This window comes from Antedon mediterranea, chromosome 10, assembly GCF_964355755.1.
Source record: "Antedon mediterranea chromosome 10, ecAntMedi1.1, whole genome shotgun sequence".
NCBI classification, from domain to species: Eukaryota; Metazoa; Echinodermata; class Crinoidea; order Comatulida; family Antedonidae; genus Antedon; species Antedon mediterranea.
Window position 1 is genome coordinate 13,072,328 of NC_092679.1, and position 27,254 is coordinate 13,099,581.

The 27,254-nt window shown below is 33.4% G+C and overlaps 3 protein-coding genes across 4 annotated transcripts in view; 2 read left to right on the forward strand and 1 right to left on the reverse strand.

Annotated features, from left to right (window-relative positions):
• Positions 1-735: 735 nt before the first annotated feature.
• On the reverse strand, positions 736-2,957 carry LOC140061247 (uncharacterized). Its single transcript, XM_072107755.1, has 3 exons — positions 1,977-2,957; positions 1,592-1,855; positions 736-1,389 (listed from the first exon to the last, which is right to left on the reverse strand). Exons 1-3 carry the CDS (start codon positions 2,955-2,957, stop codon positions 736-738), a joined length of 1,899 nt encoding a protein of 632 aa, XP_071963856.1.
• A 5,500-nt stretch (positions 2,958-8,457) lies between these two features.
• LOC140060505 (uncharacterized) lies at positions 8,458-13,321 on the forward strand. 2 transcript variants are annotated; one of them, XM_072106753.1, is made up of 6 exons: positions 8,458-8,558; positions 9,404-9,862; positions 10,033-10,464; positions 10,690-10,722; positions 10,815-11,264; positions 11,612-13,321. In XM_072106753.1, the coding sequence occupies exons 3-6, from the start codon at positions 10,044-10,046 to the stop codon at positions 12,055-12,057; spliced, it is 1,350 nt and encodes a 449-aa protein (XP_071962854.1). In that variant the 5' UTR covers positions 8,458-8,558; positions 9,404-9,862; positions 10,033-10,043; the 3' UTR covers positions 12,058-13,321. The 2 variants fall into 2 exon arrangements, with proteins under 2 accessions (XP_071962854.1, XP_071962855.1); XM_072106754.1 differs by lacking the exon at positions 8,458-8,558 and adding an exon at positions 8,686-8,831.
• Positions 13,322-14,178: 857 nt separating this feature from the next.
• The window catches only part of LOC140061249 (uncharacterized), a 100,113-nt gene continuing 87,037 nt past the window's right edge, over positions 14,179-27,254 (forward strand). Inside the window, exons 1-3 of the mRNA XM_072107756.1 lie at positions 14,179-14,341; positions 25,600-25,654; positions 26,086-26,235. Of these exons, the coding sequence (XP_071963857.1) occupies positions 14,246-14,341; positions 25,600-25,654; positions 26,086-26,235 (301 nt within the window). The 5' untranslated portion in view covers positions 14,179-14,245. The remainder of the gene's footprint in view (positions 14,342-25,599; positions 25,655-26,085; positions 26,236-27,254) is intronic.

A 27,254-nucleotide genomic window follows, 5' to 3' on the forward strand; every position in this document is an offset into this window, starting at 1 on the left:
AAATAAGGTATACACGGTCTTAGTATCTAAACAAATGTACTTCAGATAAGGAATCCATTCGGTCCTGTTAACACTTCATATTTTACTTATATCGAAAGGATGGTGTATGTATTCTAAATTTGTTTTATTAGTAGCCTAAAACATTGTATTAGTATTCCAAATTATTATCTCATAATAACTTAAACGCAAAGAAAAGTAAGCTAATGTCTGTGTGCTACATTGAAAATGAACTACGTAATCTGCTGGATGTTTGAACTACAGCAATATGTCAACCATATATAGAGAAACAGCAGACATTTAGTGTAAATAAAAAACCTGTTGTACTGTACAGCCTTCTTCAATTTTGACTATAATTAAACATTTCTAAAATAAAAATTTATTGTTGTTCCATTCCATTTATTTGTGCAGGTTATCAGGTTATGAGGCACTTTATCCGGATGTGCCTTGAATTAAAAGGAAGCTTATATAATTATGCCTATACTAATCTAAAGTTCGTTCCCAAAAAACTATTGTATTATGGCTGTATGTTGATTGTTTACTTGTTTACTTGTTTCCCGTACACTTTCGTCTACGGGATCGAGGCAAAGCACTCAGTGCTTAAAAGCCCCTCTTAGCAATAAAATCATATTCTATATAGGGTGAAAACTTCAGCGGGTGGTTAGACCATGCGACGTTAAGTTTTGCTTTGAACAGGTTCACCGTAGCACATGAAACTACATCCGTAGGCAGAGCATTCTATAGGAGAATAACTCTCCTGGAGAACGTGTCCCTCCTAATATTAAGACGAGAGCTTTTAAACTTGAGTTTATATGGGTGTCCACGTGTCCGAGATTCTATATCAAATTCAAAAGATGTGTTGATCGAAATACGATCGAAACCTTTAACAATCCTAAAAACTTGGATAATATCCACTCTCTGCCTTCGATATCTCATGGTAGGAAGACCAAGAATTCTCAAACGTTGTTCATAAGGAATATTACGGTACCTAGGAATCAATCTTGCTGCTCTTTGCTGGACCTTCTCTATCTCATCCTGATCTCGTTTTCTAATAGGATTATAAACAGTGTTACAATATTCAAGCGTTGGCCTAACCATAGACTTATACAGCTTAAAAAATCCATCTTTATTCAAGAATTTAAAAAATCTATAAATCATTCCTAGTTTCTTATTAGCTCTTTTACAAATATCCGTTACATGCAAATTAAAGATTAAACTAGGATCAAAGGTAACACCTAGATCTTTCTCCTGCTTTACCTCATGTAGTAAATTACCAGCCATTGAATACAAGAAATTGGGATTATCACGACCATAATGAAATACCTTACACTTAGTGTCATTAAATGGCAATTGCCAAACATTAGACCAATGGGAAGCACTGTCAATGTCTCTCTGAAATAAATCCGCATCATCAATGTTATTGACCACTCAGTCTATACAACTTGGTGTCGTCTGCAAATAAACGTATACTAGATTCGATAACATCAGGTAAATCGTTAATGAAGATTGAAAATAAGATTGGGCCCACAACGCTACCCTGTGGAATTCCACTTAATACTGGAGCCTGTTATGATAATTGACCATTGACACTAACTCGTTGTGTTCTATTTGACAAATAATTAGAGAACCAACCTAGTAGATTTCCCGTAATACCAAAACCTTTCAATTTGACTAGAAGCCTTTGGTGTGGCACACTATCAAAAGCCTTTTTATAGTCTAAATAGACACAATCAAAGCTATCATGATTATGCAGGTTAGTAGTCCAACTCTCCAGGACATCAAGTAGTTGTAATGCACATGATCTACCTTGTCTGAATCCAAATTGCTCATTGCACAAAAGACCATTACTCTCAAGATACTTTACAAGTTTATCCCTAATAATCCTTTACATAATTTTTCCTATGACCGACGTTAAACTAACCGGTCTGTAGTTAGCCGGGTCCTCTTGTTTGCCTTTTTTAAATAATTATAGGTATTACAATTGACTCCTTCCACGATATAGGGACCTTCTGATCATTGAATAATCTAGTGAATATTAGACTGAGAGAGTAAGCAATTTGATCCTTTAATTCAATCAAAACTAAGTTAGAGAACAGCTTATGAATATCTTCTACATTAAACTCAATATCTGATAAAGAAGCCTCAATCTTTTTATCAAGATTCGGAACATTCGATAAGTTCTCCTTACAAAAGACACTGCTAAAAAAAGAATTAAAAGACTCGGCTTTATCTTGGTCATCTACAACAAGTTTACCTTCAAAATTTCCAAGAGTAGGAATACCAGATCTGGTGTTTAGCTGAGAATTTATATAGCGCCAAAAAGACTTTTCATTGACTTTAACCTCATTTGTAATCTTATTTTCGAAGATTCTTTTAGAACTCTTAATCAAATTGACAGTATAATTCTTTACTCTAATAAACGTGTTCCATTTGACACTAGCACAGTCATGCCCTTTACGTTTTGCTTTGATATACTGTTTCCAGTATTTATTCTTCTGTTTAATAGACTTATCAACCTCTTTAGTAAACCACAAAGGTCTCTTAAAATTTCCAGACAAGTGTTTCTTACACTTTGGAACAAACTGTTCCATACCTCTAGATAAGATCTCATGAAAAGAACCGTGCGAGTGTAACCCGTCCTTATCCAATAACTCAGTGTCCCAATCGACACCATCAAGAAAACCACGAAACTTATCATAATCAGCATGGAAATAATTTCTGACCTCTACCACCTCATCTTTGATTAGATTAACTGGAATTTTAAATCGAAGTACCATATGATCACTCTTACCTAATGGTGGAGCTTGAAGGACCTCACTAATAGAATCCTCATTAGATGTAAGTACCAGGTCCAGAACATTGGGATGTTCTCCTATTCTGTAACGTGTTGGGTCTCGTACATGCTGAGCTAAAAATAAGTCATTAATGGTGTCGGAAAAAATTATGACTATTTTTACCATCTTCACCAGTCACATATCCTAGCTCCCAATTAATACTCCTATAATTGAAATCTCCAACTATAATAAAATCAGAACAAGAAAAGGATGCCACTTTTCTAAACAGAGAACACAAAGCAGAAATATTGACACTAGATCCGGCGTCACTTCTATACACACATCCAATTAAAAAGGTGCGATCTTTGACTCTAATCTCAACAAACATGGATTTCTCAAACAAAATATCTTTAAACAAATACAGGAGTGGCAGACATCCCATTTCGAACATAAATAACAACTCCTCAACCAGATGAAAGTTTTTCATTTGGCAAAAACATCTGAAAACCAGGGGTATGAAACTCTTCTATAGACAATTCAAAAAAGTACTTCTTTGGTAGAATCTCAGTCAAAGCAATGATATCAACTTTCTCTGAAGATAAACGCAACAGAAGCTCATTCTTCTTATTTAGAAGGGAATCACAATTTGTATAAAACACATTAGCAGGCTTTACTTCTTGTTGAATCCTTCCAAACGTCTACTGTACTTTCTTTCTTGATAACCGTACTAGTTCATTCAACAGAAATAAAAATGAACACGTTTTTAAAAAATAACTACACTTTCAAATTGTCCATCATTCGTCGCAAATACATCATCATCTCTCTCAATTAGATCTGTGGTTTGTTGTGCCGTGTGTTTTACTTGCTTTTAAAAGATGTATTGTATTGCTTTTTTTTCAACAAAGTTAATCATTTCCGCAGAACATTTTTAAAAATATAGATGATAACGAACAATGGTAAAGTATATGAGTTCTATGATAAGGGAGTATACTAGGGAATATAGAAACCACGAAAATCTAAAGTTAGGACAACGTGTAGTGCCCTGATAGCAGAGCGCGTTACATCACCAACACAATTTATGCAGGAGAGGAAGATTTCGTTCCCAGAAATACTTGTAAATACTCTTACAACATTGGTCAGAATTCAAATCTAATTCATTCCAAGACAGTGACAATGTGATTTACAACATACGTAGACGTTATATCCGGATCAAAAACACCTATATAGTATCGTAAACATAGCAGTCAGCCTTCAGAGACTGCTCTGCTTTTCACCAATCAAGAACATGTATTTCTTTTTTTCCTATTTACTTCTGGGCATGATATCTCTATCAACAGCAGGTTTGTAACTTTTGTTTATAGGATTTATTTAAGATTGTATTAGCCATACTGTAATTTCAACCTGTTAGTATATTAGCACATGATTCTAAAAAGTCAACAGATATTATGTAATGCAACTTGACTCAAGTATGCTAGTTATCAATGATAATTTCCTATAGCATTTCTACACATGTGTTTCTGTATTATCTTTTTCTCGTAAAGTTGTTGAATCTCAACTCAACTCGCCGCAAATCACTTTCTTCAGGCCTACCTGTTTGTAGTTTCTGAAATAGCTTCTAATCCAATGTATGAATTGCTCTCTGGTAACAATAATGTTGTTGCGGTTTAATTGATATCGTCAACATTATACAATTGACTGTTAGAGGTATAATAAAACAAGGGTATACGCCCTTTGGGAAAACATAGTCCTCGGAGAAAATGGCACAATTCTCAATGACTTATGATGTTATATTACACCGATATTCCCTGGTATTTCATAGTTGTTTGTTAAAGTTAAATGGTACTCCAATGCTTATGGTAAGAGGAATCAAATTAGCAACGGAACAATACAGGGTGGATTGTCTTCCCCATTAATTTCAATTTATTCTATTAAAAAACTAATCAGTGATTTGAATAATCTTAACTGTGGCATTGTTTTTGCACGCCATAACTTACCATCCTCCTTACCGTAACCTCATCTCCACTTCAAGAATGAATTGATCGCGCTAATAAGTATATTACTGAACATGGATTACGTTTCAATCCTGGGTAAAAGTTATTTAAAACAAGAACCATCCTGATGGTAGGACTTGAATAATGATGCCTAATTCTACACCCTGTAATGTGTTGACAACCTCTTACACTAAGGATACCCTTGTGTCCAGTGTTTTCCAATTTTGCTCATTTTGAATATGTTTCTTTTAAATCTATTTTTTATTTTAAGTATTGTTAAATCATATCTTAGAAATAACATTGTGTTGGTCATGTTGTGGATAGTGTGAAGTTTTTTTAAATACATTATAGCGATGTTGATAGTATAGAGATGAAGGGAAGGCATGATTCGACGTTTCGATCTGATAATATTATCGTAAATAAAAAACACGTTGTTCTTGATTAAACACGAAAAGCAAAGCATTAGCTGTTGGTTGTGTGCTACATTGAACATTTTAAATTCAGATCTGCCCACTCCCCAAATTTAAATATAAGTTATATTTTAGTTATACACGAATATTCTATAGTCAAATATTTTCTGTAGGCCTACATTTCCAGTGGTACAAATGAAAAAAAGTGAAACTTAAACAAATAAATTTAATTTGTGTAGGCTAAAGTTTATGCGTACTTTATCCGGTGTGCCTTGAGTTAAAAGTTTGTTCCCAGAAACAATTGCAAAAATGTTCTTTTTTTCTTCTTTAATTGTTTGAACTTTGTCTCTTTGGAATGGCAATGTGACAATATTCTATTTCAGATTTCCGGGTTAATTTTAGTTCAGTTTTAAAGAATTACCATACGGCTTATGCATTTCCTACTATTTTTTAAAATAAAATTGCAGGTTGCTAACCTCAGTTTTGTTTATATAATATATTTATATATCGGTGTGTTATCAAAAAAGGTAACTGAGATCAGGAACAGGTATTGATTGGGGTTATTTCATTATATATACTTGTATTATCAACGGCTTTACGTCCCATCCGAAGGACGAGTCAATGAGAGAGTAAAGCATCTTGCCTAAGGATACAGTTAATATTTTCAAATTAATTTATAGTCTAGGAAACAAATCTAAAAAAAATGAATTGTGGAGTGGAATTCTAGAGGCAGTCAATAGCTAGATATCCCAAGCAATACCTTCTGGTCATTTTTTTTTACCAGTTTGACACTTATTGTTTGTCATTTTTTTAAATGGCCGCCGAGTTTTATGTAAAATCTATATAAAATCGAATGTAAATAAGGTCTCGTTCTTGGTCTAATTTTGTTTGATTAGTAAAACATTATATAGTATTCCAAGTTGTTATCTCATAACAACTTAAAAGCATGAAAGAAAAGTTAGCTAATGTTTGTGTGCTACATTGAAAATGAACTACGTAATCTGCTGGATCTTTGACAGTACAGTAATATTTCAACCATATATTATACAGTAGGGAAAGAGCAGACATTTCCAGTAAATAAAAACCTGTTGTACTGTACAGCCTTCTTCAATTTTGACCGTAATTAAACATTTCTAGAATAAAAATGTATTGTCTAATGTTACAAATCCCCTTCCATTTATTTGTGCAGGTTATCAGGTTATGAGGCACTTTACCCGGATGTGCCTAGAATTGGAAAGGAAGCTTATATATGCCTATACTAAGCTAAAGTTCGTTCCCAAAAAACTATTGTATGATGGCTGTATGTTGATTGTTTGCAGGCTTTACTTCTTGTTGAATCGTTCCAAACGTAGTACTGTACTTTCTTTCCGTACTGGTTCATTCAACAGAAATGAAAATGAACACCTTGTATGTTTTATTGTCCATCATTCGTTGCAAACACATCATCATTCATCTCCCTCAATTATTTTATACTAATTTAATACTAATTTATTCCAAGACAGTTACAATGTGATTTACAACATATATTTAGACGTCATATATCTAGATCAAAAACACCTAAATAGTATCGCAAACATAGTAGTCAGCCATTAGAGACTGCTCTGCTTTTCTACAATCAAGAACATGTATTTCTTTTCTTGCTATTTACTTCTGGGCATGATATCTTTATCAACACCAGGTTTGTAACTTTCTGACGTTTATAGGATTACATTAGGATTGTATTAGCCATAATGTAATTTCAATCTGTTAGTATATTCTAAAAAATCAACATATATTATGTAATGAAACTTGACTCAAAGTATGCTAGTTATCAAGGGTAATTTCGTATAGCACTTCTACACGTGTGTTTCTGTATTATCTTCATCTCGTAAAATTGTTGAATCTCAACTCAATGCAAATCACTTTCTTCAGGCCTACCCGTTACACCTATAGTCCCTGGTATTTCACAGATAATAATACAATAAATTCATTATCCATGATACGTTGCTAATCGACGCAATTTACTAACAAAAATTTGGGATCTTTATATCCAAACATAGTTAAGTTACAATTAATTAATTAGACTTACTGCATCATCCAACTTAACATTTTTAATCGCAATCTTCAATCACTAATGAATGATATACTCCATGACTTGAAATAATAAAGGAAGCTATAGTGTGTGATCTTGCAAAAGAGTGGGGCCTAAATACGATTTTTGTTTCAATTTTAGTTTCTTGTAAGTAAATGTCTGCATAATCAATTATTCCTCATTATTTTGCTTATATAAGACAAGTGACAGGTTTGTTTAATTGTTAGGTTTTGGAAAACCTCCTCCAAAAGATAGTTTTGTTCAACTTACTAGTATTGATTGGTCTATTGGTACTGGTGCGTTGGTTATAGGTGAGGATGATAACACTACATTGAAATACATAGCGACCATGTCAGCTGATTCAAGAGATTTGAATGGAATTAATCTGTGGACTCTCAGTGTATTTGGGGCAAAAAATATACATGGAACTGGTAGTAAATATAGTTATAAGCCACATACATTATCTATTGAGCAACAGGCAAAATCTCTGAAGAAGAGAGGGAATGATCAACCAGTCCTCTCATTTACTGTGCCAGACTTCCGCTTTGATCTTTCGGGCGTGGGTTGTGGAAAGTACAAATATCTCTGTGCCAAATTCGACAAGAATGAAAATGCTGAACCAGATTACGTGTTTAGAAATACACCATTGACGATGAACTGCAAGAAGAGTGGTTGTTTTAACGGTAAGTCTCTACAACAAAGTCAAAGTTAATTTAACTCCTAATTGTATAAAATAATAATTAAAAAAATTGGTCTACAACGTCGATTAGTCGATTGACATAATATCATGTAGGGCTTCATACATGTTTATGTAATCAACGCTTATTATTGTGTTATTTAATATTGTTTCTAATAATTACATCAATTGATTCTTTTCAAGTGGTCGTTCTTTCAATGGATATCGAAGCATCTGGTGAATTTAATGTAACGTCAGGATTATCAGATAACGAAATGGCTTTCGACGTGTCTTTGATATCTAGGGGTCCTATCGGTGTCAATGGTTCTAATTCATGGAATGTAGCAGTCTATGTTACTGACCAAGATGATGGTCTAGGTATACGCTACAACGAAGCACGACAAGCTTTAAACGGTTTTCAGAGTGCTACAAGACTTGTGCCATACACAACATCAAGAATTGGTATTGTACATTACTCCGCTGATTTGACAGGTTTAACTTGTAATCAAGCACAATATGTTTGTTTACATCTCACAAAAAGAAGTGACTCACAATATAAATTTGTAATTCATCCGACAAATGAAAACATTGATCCAGATGAAACTGTAGTCTACAAATGTTTTCCAATTAATTGTAAAGGTAAGTTATACTTAAAGTAAATTGCTACACAGCCTCATCATTTCTAATTAATGTGCACAATAGTGTCAAATGCTGCCACCAAACGGCGCACATTCATCTGTCCACAACGACAGGGGATGACTGGGAGGGTAGACCGGTGTCACCCCTACTCTTCCAAACGATGAACTGTGTTCTTTTAAAGACCAGATATGTACACTAGACCTGTAACTCCTTATCCGAGAAGTATAAGGTTAAACGACTTAATACAGCTAACAAGTTGAACTACTGCAAGATGTAAGTAAAATCTGTATTTTTGAAAGCCCCATTGGTCTAATGGTTAGGACTTCTGCATACCAAGAAGAAGGTTCCTGGTTTGAATCTCGGTTGGGGCCTTTCTCACAAATTTCCTCATCAAATTAATTGATTAAATTTCAGTATATCACAGGGCGGTTTAGAATTCATGTTCTGTGCCTGATGTGTATATATTTATAAGAAAACTAATTCTTCATCCTTTTAAAATTACGGATGTGTCAATTGTTTTGGTTGTGCGCCTATATTCAAAGCCAAGTTTTTTATTTTAAATAAATACCGTTGAGAATTGAAATTAATTTATTTTTATAACTGTATTTACACGTAAGTACTTCAGATCGTACGTAAAGTTCGTAATACAGGTAAAATGTGTATTACATTTATCGCCTGTATCATGGAAGATTAGTATAACGTTATAGTATGTGGGCTTATAATACATGCTTCACATGCATATGTGATAATGTATCAAAACATTATGTATGATACTGATGTAACTGTAGACAGAACACAGAATTGACTGGTCAAATAGTCCACTTTTATTCTACATTCTTATACAGGAAATAAAGCAACAAAAACAACAAGGATGTTTCTTACTTCTATTGATTGGGCTATTGGTACTGATACAATGGTTATCGGTGAGGATGACATTGATAACACTACATTAGAATACAAAGCGTACATGTCAGATCATTCAAGACAGGTGGATGGAATTAATTTGCAATGGACTCTCAGCGTGTTTGGGGCAAAGAATATTTATGGAACTGGTAAAAAATATAGTTATATGCCACAGGTATTGTCTACTGAGCAACAGACCACATCACTGACAAAAGAGAACAATAAAACAGTCCTCTCATTTACCGTGCCTGACTTTAGATTTGATTTTTCGGGTGACAGTTGCGAAGAGTACAAATATCTATGTGCCAAATAAGACAACACTGGAGATGCTGAGCAAGAATACGGACTTGGAAATTCAGCATTGAAGCTTAACTGCAAGAAGAGTGGTTTTTGCCACAACAGTAAGTCTCTAAAAACCTTAACCAAATTAAAGCTGTTAGCATAACAGTTGAAGTTGTGGTAAGACACTTGACTATCATTTACTGAAAGTTTGAGAAAAGTTGATTAATTATTATATATTATTGTATGTATCGTCTTTACTTTACTAAATGTACCTTTATGTTTCCGACAGTCAATCTTGCAATGGAAGCTGAGCATCCTGGTGTATTAATAACACCAATCTCATTGTCAGTTAATGAAGTAGATTTCAATGTGTCTGTGATATCTAGAGGTTCTATCGGTGTCAATGGTTCTAATTCATGGAATATAGCAGTCTACATTACTGACCAAGATGATGGTCTAGGTACACGATACAGAGAAACACAACAGGCTTTGAACAGTGTTCAGAGTGCTACAAGACTGGCGCCATTCACAACATCAAGAATTGGTATTGTTTGTTACTCCGTTGATATGATAGGTGTAACTCGTGATTATGCAAAATATGTTTGTTTACATCTCACTAAAAGAAGCGACTCACAATATGAATTTGTAATTCATCCGACAAATTCAAAACTTAATCCAGATGAAACTGTAGTCTACAAATGTTTTCCAATTAATTGGCCAGGTACAGTTGATCTTATTATTTGTGAAGCTACACACTCTTTAAAATATTTGTATAAGTGATATAGTAAAGTCACATTGTGTTAATCCATATTTTGAGACTTTGTTTTGTTTTTTTGCTTTAAAAATGAATAACCATCAGCCATTACAGTAGAACTTCTCATTTTGGATACCCAGTTATGTTTTTACTCAACATACTAAAAATATAACATTCTTTTCTTCTGTTTAGCATCTTACAATAAAAAAACACGTTATGGCTTTGGTAAGTTGAATATTCGTTTGAATAATGTATATAATAATTTATGCGGATATACCTTTTAAAGTAAACCTTTCAAAAACTTATCTCATAAACAGGGAAAAAACTACAACAATTTGAGCCTACCGATATTATCATGACCTATTTGGAATGGTCTATCGGTACCGGTGCGTTGGTTATAGGCGAGGATGATAACACTACATTGAAATACAAAGCGATCATGACAGAAAGATCAGGGGAGGTGGAAGGCAATAATCTATGGACTCTCAGTGTATTTGGAGCGAAAAATATACATGGAATTGGTAGAAAATATAGTTATAAGCCGCAGGTGTTATCTATTGAGCAACAGGCAGAACCTCTGAAGAAGGGAGGGAATGATCAACCAGTTCTCTCATTTACTGTCCAAAACTTCCGTTTTGATCTTTCGGGCGTGGGTTGTGGAAAGTACAGATATCTCTGTGCCAACTTCGAGAAGAATGAAAATGCTGAACCAGATTTCGTGTTTAGAAATTTTAAAGTTAACTGCAAGAAGAGTGGTTGTTATAAAAGTAAGTACTGTAGGTCCACTATCCCAGCACAAAAGAAATTAAACAACTTAAACTACGTTCAGACTCATGACATTAGATTAAGGACTTGCCAAATATCAACATTTGCCAAATATAACTAGGCTTATATAAATCATTTGTATTGGTATCGGATCTTACTTTAGATAGTGTCTCTTCAAATTAGATAAACATTGATACAACATGGAGTGTATGCCTATATATATATATATAGGTATAGAACTTTAATTAATAAGTGGAGGGCCTAATCCGAATTTCGTGATCGTGATAATAAATACATTTTAAACCGTCTTTATTTTATATATTGACCTAAATATTGTTTTTTTTTTCAGCGGTCAATCTTGCAATGGATGTCGAAGCTTCTGATAGTGTACATGTAAGCATGGGATCGCCAGAAAATAAAATGGCTTTCAATGTGTCTTTGATATCTAGAGGTCCAATCGGTGTCAATGGTGCTAATTCATGGAATGTAGTAGTCTACGTTACTGACCAAGATGATGGTCTAGGCAAACGCTATAGCAAAACACGACAGGCTTTAAACAGTGTTCAGAGTGCTACAAGACTGGCACCATTCACAACATCAAGAATTGGTATTGTACCTTACTCCGCTGATATGACAGGTTTAACTTGTAATCAAGCACAATATGTGTGTTTACATCTCACAAAAAGAAGTGACTCACAATATAAATTTGTAATTCATCCGACAAATGAAAGCATTGATCCAGATGAAACTGCTGTCTACAAATGTTTTTCCATTTTCTGCGGATTGTTCATTTAAAATACTGTAGGTGCGTGTTGAATTATGTTAACAAATACTATACACTAATAATGTAATAATATAAATATCGACGATATCAACTAAACCGGGATTTAGCATTAGATTCTACTGATTTTAAAGTTAATTGTTGACACTATAGCAATAGATGGTGAATGAATGAGAAGGTGAGAATTCGAAGAAGGAAATAGTATACAAATATTTACTGGGCTGAGGGGCATGGTTAAAAATATATCCCAAGCTGGTATGGAGACTATACTATTTTCCGAGACGATGGTTATCATAAGAACCGCAAGTCTGTGAGTATCCATGGTGTCCCGAGTCCACGACGGCTATTGTAGGTTCAAACTTAATATTTAGTTCTTGCAAATATATAAGGGCGCGTTTGCAAACGCAGTTATACATCTAGATAAAAATATTGTATCTAGTAACTCAATCTTCTAGACATAGCCAATTCATCCATTATCATACACACATCATCATACATACATCATCATCCATCCATCCATCATCATACATCCATCGTTATCCATCCATCATCATCCATCCATCATTACCCATCCATCATCATACATCATCATCCATCCATCATCATCCATCCATAATCATACATACTTCATCCATCCATCCATCTATCGATCAAAATTGGTCAAATATTTACTTTAATACAATTCTGGGCTTTCGAAGCATAACTGACTGTGGGTCACAAGAGGAAAAATAACCCATGTAATATATACCCACACATCATAAGTTTTAAGTTTTAAGCAAACTTTGCTCTGTTACCGGTAAAACACGGTTATTTCGTTCGTTCGTATTTAAGTTCGTCCTAATATTTACGGACGTACGGAAATGCAAAACTATACGTACAATTATGATTTGGCCTTAAATTATGGAAAACCCCCGGCAAATTAATAATTATGGACAAATCGATTATTAGCTTTGACAATATGCCTAAAGAAAAGGAATGAATATATTGCGTTCGTCGATGAATTTTATTTTTACGCAAAGTTCATGTGTGAATGCATGAGTCAGAATTGCAGGGAATTTTATCATTGTTAAGTGTTTATTGTTAGCTTAATTGTTCAAATTTGTAAAAGAAGTAATGCTGGCGTCATCGAATTTAACGACTTTCACAACCAAAATATTTCTTTGTAAACAAATTAATTTTAAATGCAACGTTACAAAAATAACCCCCTGCGTCATCACTGCATGGATACCTAATAATCAGACTAGAATATAATAATTGAATAGTGAGGGATTAGTTACAGTGTTGAATTTAAATAAACTATTGGTAAGCTTAACTTTGCCGTCAGATTTTTTAATTTACTGAAAATCCAAAATGAACTTGCTCTTATAATACAAACAAAATTATTCAGTCAAAGAAACACTCTACTACACATGAGAAATAGATATGTTATGTCGGTAAATACATTTCTGACGACGACTAACACAACGACAATCAGCTAAATGTATTCGTGATTTTATTTCATCACTGGCTTGTTACATTATCATTACACATTACCGGACTTCTCTCTCTACCGCATTGAACGGCAGTGCAGATCTTCTCTATCTGGGCTCGTGTATGTACTACGTCATTCACAAATTACCCAAGTAATTACAAGTTCCATCCTAGATGATTACGATTGGTGGGATGATATGTATGGAATATGGATGAAATTGATCTGATGGATGGATTTAAGCAAACTTTGCTCTGTTACCGGTATAACACGGTTATTTCAAAATTTGGCCTAATATTAAATTTAGATAAATAGTGTACACGGAAATACAAAACTATACGTACAATTATGATTTGGCCTTAAATCATTGATAACCCGATAACCGCAAACATTATGGACAAACCGATTATTAACTTTGGCAATATGCTTAAGGAAAAGGATTGAATCTTTATTTGATCATATAGCCAAATACGGTATGATAACCTACGTCATTCTTATCGGATGTTTGCGGTCTGCAAATCGTTTTCTAGGCGTGTTTCACAAGTCTGTATTTTCAGACAAAAATATAAATAAAAACAAATAAAAAAAAAAGACAATGAATACAGACTTGGGGCAAGTCTATTGTTGTCAGTGTCATAAAAGAAGACTCACAAAACGCACAACATATCATACAAGATCGGTCATTCCGTTTTCAACGAAATTAACTGAAGAACACAGGTTTAAAGACTTTGAACATGATTCCACTACCTTGGTTCTTTTTTATTTTGTTTGGTAGTATGCCTATAGACGGTCAATGGAATCCACAATGCCAATCCAATTGTTCTTGGACGGTAAGTTTTAGACTTTAGACTCTGGCCTAGGCTAGTTGGAACTCAGATCATGCTTGGTTGTTGTAGGCCTGATTATTACTTACTAATGGGTGCACTTCCATCGAAAACATGTCGATTGCGAAACCCTGTGTAATTATTCAATTACAATTGAAAAAGGAATTATGTACGAAAAATGTCTAAATTCAGTTAAAAAAAACCCTCTGCAGCAGGTTTCTTTTTGCTTGTTTTTGATTTTTTAAGCGCCTTGAATTGATTTAAATAACTATTGTAGATGTTAATTAGGATTTTCAGTTTTAGTTAAACTCTTGTTGTTAATTGTTAAATTGTTAATTTAAGTTGTGTATGATGTCTTACGGCCTTGTAAAACAACGCCATTGAGGTGAACAAATGTTACCATGATTAAATAAAGTTTTATTATTATTCTAGCTATAGGCCTACTTATTTTTCCGTCCTTTTAATAATCCGGCATTCATTGTCCCACAATGCTTGTCACACATTGCGGAGAACATTCCTAGGAATACTAGTATTACTATAGTAGGTCTTGAGTTAGACTTGCCCCAAGTCTGTATTATCTTTTTTTTAAATTTATTTTTTTTTATTTCGAGCGCGATTTTTGTCTGAAAATATCCAAAATCAAGTAGTATACGTATGAAACGCCATATGTGCCAAAATATTTATCTTTTTACTAATATTAAGACAAAACTCCGCCTGGAACCCAGACTAGTCTTGAGTAGGTCTGGTTGACCTGTTATATTCCCCGTAATTCTTGGCAGAAGAGAGAGAGAGTGAGAGAAGAAGAACTATAATAGTGACAAGAAGTTATTTCATAAGTCAATAACAACACTGAAGTTTGAGATTCTACAAGGTTTGATTTTCAAGTTATGTCTAGTCTTATTCTGTATTTAGATATTGTCACTGTTACTTTTGAATGAATGATATAGAGCTTTCGATATGCTACGAACGAGTACCGACGACATAGGTCAAGCATCTATTTTTATAACTCCATTGGTCAAGTCAATCGATGTGTCGTCGGTTGTCACCCTGGACCTAGAAATCATCTGTATCGTCAAGGAGCGAGGACACGCACCCCATTAATCCTGCATGATGTAGTTTGGACATCGGTTATGCAAATGGAGAGAAAAAGTGATGACGTCACGTTTCCGACTGCGTTGGGTACAAACAAAGTTTGGTCGGCCATCTTGTCCTATTCTAACGCATTGATTTAACACCGCTTTTTCGTACATCCCGATAAATTTCGTTTTTACATAATTTAGAGTTGATCATCTTGCTTTATTTTACTACGTTACTACTGTTGAATATTTTGCTGATGATATATCGTAAGTTCACTTTCAGTTTATAATCAATGTTAAAAAATATATTCAACAGTAGTAACGTAGCTCCCCTAATACTCTCTTCTAAAAGATGTATTGGCCCCAAAAACATGAAACATTAGATTAATAAGATCAGACTTGAATAGGCCGTTGTAGTTTTAACAAAACTGTGAGGGTTCCTAATGATCAGCTTTGGCTGGATGGACCATCCTTGTAAAATATTGTTGAAATAAAATAAACAAAGTTAATCACTTCCATAGAAGAAAAAAATCTATTAAATGACAAATTAAGTGGTTAAATTCAACCAAAAACCCATCGGCTAGCAGCAAATTTGATTATTTTTTTGCTTTTCATTACAGTTTTTTCAGGTAAATAATTTTATAGCGATCTAATTTTTGGTTAAAATGAATAACTATTATGTGACATTAGAATGGAATATTCAACAAAAACATTAAAACATTTTGAATTTTTTAGGGGGACAATCTTTAAGTAATTGATTGTATTCATACCCTCGTGATTCTGTAACCATTCTCACACTGTTTTCAACAGGATTCCAAGGCAAGCCGCCCCATATACTCTTTAAAGTGCTATCATATGTTGACAAAGTAGCAATCCTCAAAAACCGACATAAACTCGCTAGTCCAGGTGCCTACATTATAGACGAACTAACCCGCACGGAAAGGCAAGAGAAGAACAAGTGGAAGACCCAAGTTAAAGCCCTGTATGATCAAGGAATCAAGCTTAGATTCAGAGCCGGGAAGCGATTTCTTTTTCGTACATAAGTTGGGGACCCCTCATGAAACGTCACAAAATAGGCATGAATAATTCATCAGTTAAATTTGTTGTTCCGTGTGCACCCAAGCGTATAGCAACAAGTGATTATTACAACTGCGATACGATTCTTCCTAGGCCTAGGATTCACGTGATTGCCTTGGCGCACTCTTCACACACATACTACCACCAGGGAGTTGTTTTACAACTCCCTGCTACCACTATGCAAAATGTGTCGAGACTAATCGACAGCTAGGCAAGACACATTCAGCTAAGTAGTATTGGTCATAGCCCAAAGAAAGTTTAGACACACGAGAATAAAGAATGTGTATAATTTTGTGTACTGTAATTGTGTAATTCTGTTATTTTATTATAATATCAAACAATATGCATGTACTCAAAGGAACTTTAAAAATGCGCGTATATTAACACGAGAATAAATTTTGTGTAATGTAATTGTTTAATTTTGCTGACTTATTACTCGGAGTACCTAACACACACACCCACACAGACTACTAGAATAGACACGAGCTTTAGAGACTAATAATTAGGCCTAATAGTATTAATAGAAACTATAATTTTAACACGTAATTCTTTAGTAATAAATTCTATTTAAAAAAAACCCAAAAACTAAAAACAGATTATTTCGACAATCCACACAAAACGCCGATATTCTTTTATGAAATCGCACGCCGCAAACACAGTGGAGAATCACTAAGGCCTAGAATCGTATCGCAGTTGTTCTTGTTGCTATACGCTTGGGTGCACACGGAGCAAGAAAATTTAACTGATGAATTATTCATGTTTATTTTGTGACGTTTCATAGGGGGTCCCCAACTTATGTACGAAAAAAAAAATCGCAGCCGGGAATGGCGTTCATCAACTGGTATCCCACATGCGTTTAAGTAGTGACCTGTTTCCACAATGATGAACTCTATCCAACTTCATCTATCCAAGAAGAACTTTTTTCCCTTGACTTTATATAATTATATTATTTTAAAATATGCAATGATATCCTTTTTCTGTTAGCTGGTCATTATTACTATATTACATCGTATTATAATATCGGTAGCTCCTGTTTTAATTTACTTCTGTAAATGCACTCTTATCATATCTTGTTTTTCTGTTTTGTTAATGTATTATTATTATTGTTATTATTTACTATATTGTTTCCTATTACCATTTACTTTATATTCAGTGATGCTTCTCAAATTGTTAAATCGTTGTCAAAATGATGTCTGAGAATTATTTTTGTCATCTCCCATTCCTTGATTTTACTATAGATTCTGATACTATTAACCACAGTGATATATCTAACATTATTATAAACCCCTTGCTCATACTGAATATGATAAATTTGATGAACATTCCGAGCCTCTTGCCAACCAATTAAATTCTAGAAATTCGACACTCGAGGATTGTATATACTATGACACTAATCATTTTAATACCACTTTTAGAAATGTTTCAAATTCCCTAATTTCTCTCTTTCATGTTAACATTAGAAGCGTTACAAATAAAACTGATTCCCTTGAACAATTTTTAAATTCAATTAATTTAAAATGTTCTATTATTGGTCTCTCTGAGACCTTGTTGAATGACTCACCTACTCCCTTCTTGCATAATTATTCATTTATATTTCAAAATAGGCAGTCTTGTAAAGGTGGTGGCGTAGCTTTTTTTTAGTAAAAAACGATCTTAATGTTAGAGTCCGTCTTGATCTATCGATTTCTCAACCATATGATTCCCCTTTTTCTAGAAATAGTACATCCTAATAAAAAAAATACAATCGTTGGTGTAATTTACCGTCCTCCAGATGGTAATATTGATCATTTCTCCAAATCCTTCGATGAACTCTTAAATAAAATAAATTCTGAACATAAACCCTGTCATATCATGGGCGATATAAATATTGATATCATAAAATATCAAAATCATATTCAAACTAATAATTATAATGATATGTTACTTTTTCACTCATTTTATCCAACAATTTCAAAACCTATTCGAATCACACCGACTACCGCCACCTTGATTGACCATTTTTACACCAATATTATTGATACAAAAATACATTCTGGTGTATTTATTTTTGATATATCCGACCACCTTCCTATCTTTCATATAGTAGATGAAAAATTATACCATACTGACACCGGCAATGTACCATCTCGTATAATAGATATTGATGCTTTGTGTGGTGATTTGGTTGAGGAAAATTGGTCAGAGGTTTACGATTGTGACCAACCCGTATCTTTTGATAAATTTCTTAACACATTCTATAAAATTCATAATAAACATATTAAAAATAAATATAATGTATCAAATAAAATAAAAGCAAAACAGTCTTGGATGACACCTGGCTTAATTAAAAGTAGCAAAAAGAAACAAAAACTTTATAAAAAATATATTTATTCTCATGATATTCACCATAAAAGTATATACAAAAATTATAAAAATATGTATACTAAACTCTGTCGAACCGCCAAAAGAATGCATTATATATCAACATTTCAAAATGTAAAATGTAACCTTAAAAAGACCTGGGCTATAATAAATTCTGTATTAAGACCAGAAAATCAAAACAATTTCCAATCCCTCATAAATAACGGTTTTGAAACAATTACATCAACTAAAGAAATATGCGATTCATTTAATAAGTACTTTTCAACAATTGGTTCAAATTTAAATAATTCTATGCCTGACCCTCATATTGACCCAATCTCATATTTACCTAATCCAATTTCTCAATCTTTTTTTTATAAATCCTGTTACAAAAGAAGAAATAATAATTATTGTTAACAATTTAAATCCTAATAAAGGATCTGGTGACGATAATATCACTTCACGCACACGATCAAACAAATACTGCCGTACATAATTGACCACCTTACCTTCTCTATAAATTGTTCATTCTCATCTGGTGTATTTCCAAATTTATTAAAAATAGCTAAAATTTTCCCAATCTTTAAGAAAGGTGAAATTACAGGCCTATCTCCCTTTTTAGTGCTTTTTCTAAGATAAAGAAAAACTCATGCACCAGCGACTCTATGATTACCTTACTAAATTCAACATTCTTTATACTCACCAATATGGTTTCCGTCATAACCATTCCACATCCCATGCAATTCTGGATCTTGTTAACAACATCACCTCATCTCTTGACAATAAACAATTTTTACTCTCCGTTTTTATAGACTTGTCAAAAGCGTTTGATGTCATCAATCATACAATTCTTCTTGGTAAATTATTTAATTAAGGCATTAGAGGAATTGCATTAAACTGGTTTGAAAGTTATTTAGTAAACCGTAAACAGTATGTTGCGTTAGGCTCATTTAAATCATCATTGGAGGCTGCAAATTACGAAGTGCCTCAGGGTCGGTTTTAGGACCACTACTATTTTTAATTTATGTAAATGATCTTTCTAGATCAAGTGACACTCTGAAAGTCATATCCTTTGCTGATGATACTACGATTTTGTATTCACATTCTGTGTACCAATGTCTTATATAACACCGTCAACACTGAACTAAATAAAATGACTGACTGGTTTATCTCAAATAAGCTTATTGTTAATGTACAGAAAACTAATTACATTTTATTTCATACTCAACAAAGACAAATTGATTTCTCTAATCTTAATATTTACATTAACATAATATTATTGAACGTAAACCCGAAGTATTATGGACCAGTCATCAAGCGTATGTATCTAAAAAGATATCCAAAGTAATTGGCATCCTTTGTAAATTAAGACATTTTTTCCACAACATATCTTACTCTTGTTATATAACACCCTTATACAACCTCATCTTCTTTATTGCAACATTATTTGGGCAGCCGACTACCCATCAAATTTAGAAAAACTTAATAAACAAATTGAACGTGCTGCCCGTATTATTACTTTCTCTCACTATCTCGCCCCTTCCCAACCTTTACTTAAAAAACTCAATATTCTTAATCTACATGATCTATTTACAACACAAATTGCTTCCTTTATTTTTCAATTCTTTAATACCAAACTCCCTGTGACAATGTCTAATCTATTAAGTCATCATACAAAATCACACAAGTACAATTTACCTTTTAGACTGAACATTTCCGAATATTTTATTTCTGTTTCAGGACCGCGAATCTGGAATGATCTTGATGACAAATTAAAGCATTTTAAATCTCTTTATACTTTTCGTAAAAATAAAAAAAAAATATCTTATTTCTTTATACTAATTTTAATATTATTATGATTGTAGTACACTGAAAGTATCTATTTTTAGTTGCGTGGAAGCGACTCTATAGTTCACTATGTCGGTCGGTCGGTCTGTCGGTCCGGTATCACTATGCGTTTTATCGCTTTCTGACCTTATCTTGATATCAGTTTAGTCTAGCTAAGTCAATTTTTCACAGTATATTCCTTATGGTCAGGAATCGATGTGGTTATGTTTTCACGGTATGCAATAAAAAATTACGCGGTCTACGCACGATTTAACGAAATCACGTTTGTAATCATATCTTCACAACCATGAATCACAATTAAATACAATTTGGTACTCATAAATTTCAGGGCATAAATCATCATATGGCAATACAATTACGTGCGTAGCGCATGTAACGCATGTGTACGCGCGCTTAAAATTTTCAAAATTTATTTTCGATGAAATAAGAGTACGTTTCAGGCAATTTTAAGCGTTTACAAAATTGCCATGAGTGCGCAGATTTTTGCGCGCGCACTGCACGTTAAATGTTATTGCGCACTCTTTTTGCCCGATTTCTGTTTTCTTGACTTACTTTTCAACTCGAAATTACGTTATACGAGCACGTCAAAAGTGACAGGCTACGCACGTGTAAATTGAAAAAACATAACTGTTTTTAAACATTTTAACATTTTTAAACATGTTCAGTAATTTCGGTCAGTTGGTAGGTTGGTCGGTCGGTCGGTAAACACTAAGCACGCGACTGCAGCCATCTATATGGCCTTGTTAATATATGGCTAAGCAGTGGTTTCTTTATTTATTTATTTTTTTCTTTTTCATTTATAAACATATTTCCACTGGACAACAATATCAACGTTGTCCCACAGATGGGGCATTGTTGTTTTTCAAAAGGTCCAGCATAAAATATTACAACATATAATAATATATATAATACATAGTTTCTTAAAAATAGTAAAACATGTTAACAGTGTCGATTCAATGCGTTATTAAATCTCCTTAATTATCGATGTGATTATATTTAAATTGTAGTTCCCGGTGATTGGCTAGTGGTTATGTCATCTACATCACATCCAATCACTGGGTGTGCTGTTCGCGATTTACAATTTTGTATGCGTACCGCCCTCTATATTTCAGGGCATAAATCATCATAATATGGCAATACAATTACGTGCGTAGCGCATGTAATGCATGCGTACGCGCGCTTAACATTTTCAAAATTTATTTTCGATGAAATAAGAGTAGGCCTACGTTTCAGGCAATTTTAAGCGTTTACAAAATTGCCATGAGTGCGCGTTAAATGTTATTTTTGCCCGATTTCTGTTTTCTTGACTTACTTTTCAACTCGAAATTACGTTATACGAGCACGTCAAAAGTGACAGGCTACGCACGTGTAAATTAAAAAAATATAACTGTTTTTAAACATTTCAACATTTTTAAACATGTTCAGTAATTTCGGTCAGTTGGTAGGTTGGTCGGTCGGTAAACACTAAGCACGCGACTGCAGCCATCTATATGGCCTTGTTATTTCATCGTTTTTGTTTTTATTTATTATTTTATGTAGTAAATTGTATTAGTTTAAATGTATGTGTATTGTTTCTGGGGTCTTTATCGAGACAAGAAACTTGATTTCTTCTAGAGAAAACCCCAAATGATGGCTTATTACTAATGTTTTCATTTATGTATTGTACACATCTATATATTATACTGTATAATGCCATTGTTGAACAAATAAATGTTTTTTGAACTTTAAAAGAAACCTTATTAGATTCTAAGGCATGCAATCCATCGATGGTCTTAATGTTCTTATAGAAGCGACAGATGATAATTTATCATCAATTACTATGCCAAGATCAGAGGTTTTGTGAACATATTGTAGATATTTCCTGTTAAAATAAAGAAATTGAAATTAGAACCATTCATATTCAGGCATCTTAATTTTAATGTTTAGTTCTTGGCATACAGCTACTGATGAATAAGAAACGAAGCAAAGTAGCCAATAGTACAATTTATTATTTATTTGAACTTCAATTGTCTTCATTGTCTAAATGAATTTACTGTGCTACTGTATTATGTTAATGAATTATATATATAATTCTGCAAACTTTTTATTGCACGGCCTAATATATGGTTCGCGGTAGTTGGAGCCACAATAAGTTAGAATGTGGGCCTCTGGTCTCTGAAAATTGTACTTATTTGTTTTTGTATAGTAAAAATTGAGCTGATTCACCAACCAATGTCAAGTAAAAATTCATCACACCCAGAGTCTCCCCTTTTTAAAACACACACGACGCCATGTATAGTTAGTTTAGTAGAGGTCCCAACTTGGGAAAGTCCATTCGCAGGAGATTTTGTCGTGAACCACATTCGATTCATCGGGGCGTCGAAAGTCAACGCGCGGGGAATCGAAAATCAACACGCGTGTCGTTTACGTCTCTTAATTAACTAAATATGTTACATATACAGTATATACAATATTTACACATAAGTTGGCTTAATTTTTACATATGTTTATACATCAGTATTTTTACATTCTAATATTTTTTTTAATGGACACATCCTCAGTACAAAAAATGTAAAAAATATATACTGTATTTTAACTAAAATATACTGATAGTATTGCCCAATAGAATTTACTCTTTTTTTTTTTAGGCACAGGCCTAGGCCTAGCCTAGGGCTTATACTTCTAGGCCCTAGCTAGCTACCATTTTAAAACCCCAAAACAATCGAAATAACTATTCCGAATCCGTCTTATGCTACATTATGCGAGTTAACATATTATTTCAGATGAAAAACATTGAGTTTTATATTGTTTTATCCATACGTAATTACACTGGCATTAAAGATATAACATTAAAATGTTGGCCGTTTATGAGCTATTTCGCCGATTTCTTATCGCTGGGAAATTCACCACCAGCGACATCGATCGATCGAGGAGTAGGCCTAGGCTAGAGGCATGCGTGCATGCCGGAACGGGTGGATTATTGCTATATAAATAACAAGTTTGAACAAAAGAGCTTACGAAAATCTTAGGTAAATTTTTATTAAACGTAGGCCTACTTGCTTGGCGAATCCATGCCTTTTAAATCATTTAACATGTTCGTATTATCGGATCGTACAGTAAAACCAAATAAAACACCGCCTCAACAACCTCGTGCGATGTGCGATCTGTTGTTCTTTGCAGCGGATCAACATGGTAGAGTTCATTAATTATGAGGGTGTTTAAAAATGTAATAACTATTAAAAACGTGTCTCAACCACTGTGTAATCAAAGCGTTTATTTAGTTAAAACTTGGATCCTCCCAAAATTGATAATCGCGTATTCCGGTTACCACGTGATTGATTCACGGTTTGTTGCACGCTTCTTTTTTTTCTACGTCCTGCGTGTAGTAGCGTGCATGTTTATATTATTGTTACGGTTTAACAAAGGCAGTGCATACAAATAAAAATACAATAATAGACCACGGAGACTGCATGAATAGACATTGTTTCAACATCCTGCCTCAATTTTGTCTGGTTATTGACTATTGTTCCTGAGCTGAGGCTGGGTGTAACCGTAAATCAATTTGGCCAAAAATATGGAGAAATTTGAAAATGCGGTAAAAAAATCAAAATGCGGTAGAAAACGTCGAGATAGCGGTAGCGTGGTAGATGGGTACTAAAAGCGGTAGACTACCGCGAGTAGCGGTAGACTTGGGACCCCTTAGTTTGCCGAGGGTGTCGTGTCAGTCTACTATAGGATTTTACATTTGCAATCACTAGTACTGTAACTCGCCCTGTCTATATCATGTGAGCGACCCAGTTAATTAGACAATGGCTCTTTTCTAGTTAAACTCGGTGACTAACACCATTCATTGTATCAACGCTACACTGTTTGTTGTAAGCTACATATACAAACAAAGATGTTTTTCAATTTCAATTTAGATTGTTTGCAGAATCTTATTAGACAACACATTTTTTATGTCGATAATAAGACATTAACTCATTATAAATTCTTTCTATTTTTGTTTGACCATGTCATTTCATGATGAGTTGCAGGGATTGGGCTGCGTGGGTGTGTGATTGGATTGAGAGCTGATGGAAACACTCTTACAAATAGTGTTCAGATAATTAAATTAGACTCAAAATATGTATTATTATACAAGAAATGAGTGACTTCATTGAATTAATTGTATTTGAACAAGGAACTAGAAACTAACACTGTAGTGTACATTAAAGGTATAATAGGGCTCTTATATTCATAGTACCTATACAAAATTTAATCAATGACTTAATAGGCAGAACTGTGTTAAAATATTTACAATTTAGATTAATGTACCAGATTGACGTTCTGACGTACTGTTTTTGGTTGGTTTTTGGATCAGAAAATTATGTTATTATTAAGGTTAACCATAATAACACTTTAGTGTAATTTGAATAGAAATATAACAAATACACGTTTGTATAGCCTGAATCACATACAGTTTCTCATAGTAATTGGAAAATTGCCAAGTATCAAAATAGAATACTTGCTTTGTTTGTTTGTTTGCACAATAGCTCCCACAATTTAGATAAGTTATATCGTCCTGAATGTTTCGGTGTTAATATGTATTACTTTACAGAACATGTCTATTTATTTTAAGGAAAATTGATATACTGGTGATGTCACAAAAGCTTACAGTTTATCAATATCTGACTTGTATCTTCCATAAGATATTCTTTCATCCAAAACATCAAGTAGTGAGCCATGTCTCTAAAATATAGTTTTTTCTGATATATTTTTCCAAGTACTTCACTCAGTTTGGAGTGCTTTCATATTTTTCACTGATACTGTCCACAATAATTAGTTTTATTAATTTTCTTGTTATACCAACAGACTATACTTATTGATTTTCATGACAATTGATACACAGTTAGCATAACATTATAGGCTGCCAATTATTTTTCGTTCATTTTTTTATTTTTCCAGAATGTTGCTGGAGAAATGCAAAATTGTACTCAAGAACGTGATTCCACAAATCTCAGTAAGTTCTAGTTTGTATGCATAAATATTAAAGATATGAATCATGCTACCATAATTGTTATTGCTTTTCAAGTTTAGACAGGATAGAAATCATTTCTTATCCACTTCAATCTTCTGAAAATGAATATTTTTTAAATTTACATTTCCACAAAAGTAATCCATGGATTTTTTAAAGCAAAACATGTTAATTTCTTGCCATAGATTTACTTCGGGAAGTTGCAGCTCACCACAGGGGTCTGGATTTTTAAATTATGAATTAACAGTTTATTTTTAATTAACTTAATTTTATATTAATTCATTGTATTGTCACAAACTATTATTTTGTATCAAAGGTTTTGACTGTCACTCAGAAATGGATGTGACAAAAATAATGACTAAATATAGGCCTAATCTCATGTTTATTTTAATTGAATGTTTTTATATAATTCCTAGATGTATGTCCCGATACATATAACAACAACAATGGCCCTGGAACAGCGCCTCAGGCTGAAAATATTGATGTTTCTTATTATGTGGCAACTTATGGTGACAGATCTGAAACTTTCACACTATTAAACATTTCATTTGACTTGAATATGAATGGTAAGTAAAAATAACAATAATTTATTAACAGGATGAATTGACTTTGTTGCTTTGAGTTTGTTGGACATGAGATGAGTTTATGGGAAATGTTACAAGAATATCTCTTTACAAATGTATCTGAAGTAAATTATCATACACTCCTTTAATCTCAGATTGTGTTAAAAGTCGGAAATTGTTTTTGTTGCGTTTGGTCTAAGGGAGGAGAAAAAAAATGTAATTTGCATCTAAACTTGTGGTCATTTGATCTGACATCTATTGAATTTCATTTTTTTACCCATTGTGGAATATGTCACACTGTGTAATGATGAAGATACATAACATGAATAAAACTACGAAAACTTTGAGTTATTTTCATTGTTTTATATAAAAAAATACAGGGGCTGATCCAGTATTTAGAGGCCCCAGAAAAAATTATGTCATCTAACTTTTTATAATCCAAACGTTTACGGCTACTCTATGTTGATCACACAACGTTCATATTATTCATGTTTTGTGGTTGATCACACAACGTTCATACTATTCATGTGGTTGTGGTTGATCACACAACGTTCATATTATTCAAGTGGTTGTGGTTGATCACACAACGTTCATCATGTGGTTGTGGTTGATCACACAATGTTCATATTATTCAAGTGGTTGTGGTTGATCACACAATGTTCATATTATTCATGTGGTTGTGGTTGATCACACAACGTTCATATTATTCAAATGGTTGTGGTTGATCACAAAACGTTCATATTATTCATGTGGTTGTGGTTGATCACACAACATTCATATTATTTACATGTATTAATGTGCAGCTTCACACCTACTGGGTTACAGAAAATTGTTTAAGATAGTAATTATTTTATAACATAAAGAGGTTAAAGACATGGCTGTTAAATTTTAGGGGGAACTAAAGCCTGTTTAGTCTCGCCTAAATCTGTGCTTGATAAAATTTACCAGCATAATATTGAATGGCACATTGTACATTGCCTAACCACCAATTAAATGGCAGTAATACACTGATGTGGTATATT

What these genes read in the sequence shown, in the direction of transcription:
- LOC140061247 (XM_072107755.1), bottom strand. Translation starts at nt 2,957, where the DNA reads ATGGTAAAAATAGTCATAATTTTTTCCGACACCATTAATGACTTATTT. An exon ending in TATCGTGGAAGGAGTCAATT is followed by an intron (nt 1,856 to 1,976) that starts GTAATACCTATA and finishes AAACTTGTAAAG; the next exon opens with TATCTTGAGAGTAATGGTCT. An exon ending in TGTCAAATAGAACACAACGA is followed by an intron (nt 1,390 to 1,591) that starts GTTAGTGTCAAT and finishes GATTTATTTCAG; the next exon opens with AGAGACATTGACAGTGCTTC.
- LOC140060505 (XM_072106753.1), top strand. Translation starts at nt 10,044, where the DNA reads ATGGAAGCTGAGCATCCTGGTGTATTAATAACACCAATCTCATTGTCA. An exon ending in AAAAACACGTTATGGCTTTG is followed by an intron (nt 10,723 to 10,814) that starts GTAAGTTGAATA and finishes TCTCATAAACAG; the next exon opens with GGAAAAAACTACAACAATTT. An exon ending in GAAGAGTGGTTGTTATAAAA is followed by an intron (nt 11,265 to 11,611) that starts GTAAGTACTGTA and finishes TTTTTTTTTCAG; the next exon opens with CGGTCAATCTTGCAATGGAT.